The 3,755-nt window shown below is 59.4% G+C and overlaps 1 protein-coding gene across 1 annotated transcript; it reads left to right on the forward strand.

The window, feature by feature from the left end:
* Nucleotides 1-230: 230 nt before the first annotated feature.
* On the forward strand, nucleotides 231-3,491 carry SP9 (Sp9 transcription factor). The gene is made up of 2 exons (XM_072962102.1): nucleotides 231-337; nucleotides 1,347-3,491. Exons 1-2 carry the CDS (start codon nucleotides 317-319, stop codon nucleotides 2,781-2,783), a joined length of 1,458 nt encoding a protein of 485 aa, XP_072818203.1. The 5' UTR covers nucleotides 231-316; the 3' UTR covers nucleotides 2,784-3,491.
* The last annotated feature ends 264 nt before the right edge of the window (nucleotides 3,492-3,755 follow it).

Here is a 3,755-nt window from a genome sequence, read left to right on the forward strand (position 1 = left end):
CCCCCCCCCCAATCTCGCTAGCCGCGGTGACTGGCACGCGCCGGGAGCCCGGGCTTGGGCTCCTCGGCGCGTCTGATTGGCTGCGGGGCAGCTCCCGTCTGCTCTGCCTGCGCCCTCATTGGGTGAGAGGCGCAGCCAGCGGCACTTCAAAGCGGGTGCTCCTCGCACTTAGGCTGAGTTTAGCCGGCGGGAGCCCGGAGTCCGCTCAGCGCGAGCGCGGGGACGCGGGAGCCGCGCGGAACCAGAGCAGTTTTCCCGAACAAGCCGCCAGACTCAGCCCCGCTCCCGGCCCCGCCGCGCCGCCCAGGGACCTGATATGGCCACGTCTATACTTGGGGTAAGTCAGAAGTGCAGCATTTGCTTCTTTTAACTGGAGTAATTTTTCGTTATGGCTTTTCTGAGTGCAAGGCTCCGGAGAAAGTGTTGCTGCCCAGCTGCAGCTTCAGCTTCTTTTAGCACTTTCCACATTTCCGGAACTGATTCTCTCCAAGTTCTTGCAACCCAGGAGGTGCCTTTGTAAGAAAAGGATTTGTTAAGCAAGTTCTTTTATTAGTCGGTTTTAAAGAAAACCTAGAGGTTTCTTTTCTTCCCTCGTGATTTATAACCCATCCCCCTTGCTTTGGGGATTGTGGCAATTACGCGACAGCGGTGTTTCCAGAAAACAGCCTTAATTGTTTTGCAGTCCATGTAGTCACGTTAACAAACATTTACACTTCCGCGGCTTCCTAGTTCATCTGTGACTTTGAAATCCCTTGCGGGGTCACTTTCCCTTGGATTCTTGTTTTCATAATCGTGTGTGTGTGTGTGTGTGTGTGTGTGTGTGTGTGTGTGTGTGTAAACATTTAAAATATTTTCCATTGAAAAGAAAAGTCGTGTCCTAGCCACCCTTGGGAGGAATGCCCAAGTTTCCCCCCGACCCTACGCTGCTGTTTCAGCCGCCTTTGGCCTCACCTGGTGTTTGTTGTAGATGTGTTTACCTCCGTGTTCATCCCAAAAGGGCGATTTGTGGGCTTCTGTGAGAGCAGCAGGATTACGGCGAGCGGAAGGCGAGAGACTCGAATCCGGTTTGGGGCAGGGGTTTCACCCACAGAGACATCTTTGATTTGTAGCCTCACCGAAGAACAATTTTCCAGCGTCGAGACTCTCGTCCTTGTGATCGCCTCTGCCCCGCTCGGGGCGCGGCGCATCCTCGGCGTGCGCGCGGGGAGAAGGCGCAAGCTGGGGAGCCACGACCCCCGGGACCAGCTGCAGGGGGACGAGGCTGCTCACGGGTGCACTATGTGTCTTCCTCCCACTTCTTCCTGCCCTCCTCCTTCTTGCTCCCTCCCCCACCCCACCCATTCTAGGAAGAGCCGCGCTTCGGAACGACCCCGTTGGCCATGCTGGCGGCGACCTGCAACAAGATCGGCAACACCAGCCCGCTGACGACGCTGCCGGAGTCGAGCGCCTTCGCCAAGGGCGGCTTCCACCCCTGGAAGCGCTCCTCGTCCAGCTGCAACCTTGGCTCCAGCCTCTCGGGCTTCGCGGTGGCCACCGGCGGCCGCGGCTCGGGCGGCCTGGCGGGCGGCTCGGGCGCAGCCAACAGCGCCTTCTGCTTGGCCTCCACGTCCCCCACGTCGTCCGCTTTCAGCAGCGACTACGGCGGCCTCTTCTCCAACTCCGCGGCGGCCGCGGCCGCGGCGGCCGGGGTGTCCCCGCAGGAGGCGGGCGGCCAGTCGGCCTTCATCTCCAAGGTGCACACGACGGCGGCCGACGGTCTGTACCCGCGCGTGGGCATGGCGCACCCGTACGAGTCATGGTACAAGTCAGGCTTCCACTCGACGCTGGCGGCGGGCGAGGTGACCAACGGCGCGGCGTCGTCTTGGTGGGACGTGCACAGCAGCCCGGGCTCGTGGCTGGAGGTGCAGAACCCCGCTGGGGGGCTCCAGAGCTCGCTGCACTCGGGCGCCCCCCAGGCCTCGCTGCACTCGCAGCTCGGCACCTACAACCCCGACTTCAGCTCGCTCACGCACTCGGCCTTCAGCTCCACCGGCCTCGGCTCCTCGGCCGCCGCCGCCTCGCACTTGCTCTCCACCAGCCAGCACCTGCTGGCCCAGGACGGCTTCAAGCCGGTGCTGCCCTCCTACTCGGACTCCAGCGCCGCCGTGGCGGCCGCCGCAGCCAGCGCCATGATCTCGGGCGCCGCGGCCGCCGCCGCCGGGGGGAGCTCCGCGCGCTCGGCCCGCCGCTACTCTGGCCGTGCCACCTGCGACTGCCCCAACTGCCAGGAGGCCGAGCGGCTGGGCCCAGCCGGGGCGAGCCTGCGGCGCAAGGGCCTGCACAGCTGCCACATCCCGGGCTGTGGCAAGGTGTACGGCAAGACGTCGCACCTGAAGGCGCACCTGCGCTGGCACACGGGCGAGCGGCCCTTCGTGTGCAACTGGCTCTTCTGCGGCAAGCGCTTCACGCGTTCGGACGAGCTGCAGCGGCACCTGCGGACTCACACGGGCGAGAAGCGCTTCGCCTGTCCGGTGTGCAACAAGCGCTTCATGCGCAGCGACCATCTGAGCAAACACATTAAGACGCACAACGGGGGCGGCGGGGGCAAAAAGGGCAGCGACAGTGACACGGACGCCAGCAACCTGGAGACGCCCCGTTCCGAGTCCCCCGACCTCATCCTGCACGACTCCGGCGTCAGTGCCGCCCGGGCGGCGGCAGCGGCGGCGGCGGCTGCTGCGGCGGCGGCCGCTGCGGCGGCCTCGGCGGGAGGCAAGGAAGCCGCGTCTGGCCCCAGCGACTCTTAGAGGCTGGGCGAGAGGCGCGAGCGGGCAAGCAAGTAGAGACGACGAGAGCGAGCTAGAGGTTCGGAGGGCCAGCGAGCAGGGGACGGAAGGGCTGGGGCTCCAGGGACGCCCCGGGCCGGCGCGAGGTGGAGCGGCGTCCGGCTCCCGGGCCACTGCTCGCCGGCCACGCGAGGAGCTACCCTCTGCTGCCCGAGCCCAGATGAGAATCGAACGCGTGGTCCAGGAACAAAAGCGAACCATCTTCCGACACAAACAACACTTTAAAAAACTGCACATACAGACACACACACACACAAACACACAACACCGGAGACCTACGACCACAAGCACGCACACGCAAGCGCGCGCACACACACTCAAACTCAACACAAACTTCTCGAGCGAAGAGCAATACATAGAAGCGCTCCCTCCTCCCCCACCGCCCACCCTCTTCCACTACCCTTCTCTTTCCTTTTCTCCAAAAACAAGCCACCACCCTGCAAAGGACTGTCAGAACATTTGAAAACAAACGGGACCTATAAAAACAGACCCCTTTGTGTGGATTATATTATATATAAAATGCTCCAAGTCCTGCTTGATATCTACTTACAATGAGACTTTTTTTTTTCCTGTAAAAGGAAGCATCAAAAAAGGCCGAAGGTGAGAAATTAAACTGGAAGTCTAGTGACAGTTTCTCTGTATTTCATAACATCTGTATAAATAGGGTTCAAAAGATTGTGTTCTCTTTTATTTTCTTGTAAATGTTCATTCGAATAGAGTTTTTTTTTTTTTGGTGAATTCCTGAAATTCAGGGAGTTTTTTTTTTAATTTTCTGATGCACTTTGTGAAAGTCAGTATATATGTAAAAGATATTTAAAATGTTGAGTTATCATTTCACTCACAACACGTAAGTTAAGGTCATCTAAAGAAATTAAATGCGTTTATCTGTATGAAGAAAATCTTGACATATTTTCATTTTGGTATTATTAAAGG

The sequence above is a fragment of the Vicugna pacos genome, chromosome 5, assembly GCF_048564905.1.
Source record: "Vicugna pacos chromosome 5, VicPac4, whole genome shotgun sequence".
Taxonomy (NCBI): domain Eukaryota; kingdom Metazoa; phylum Chordata; class Mammalia; order Artiodactyla; family Camelidae; genus Vicugna; species Vicugna pacos.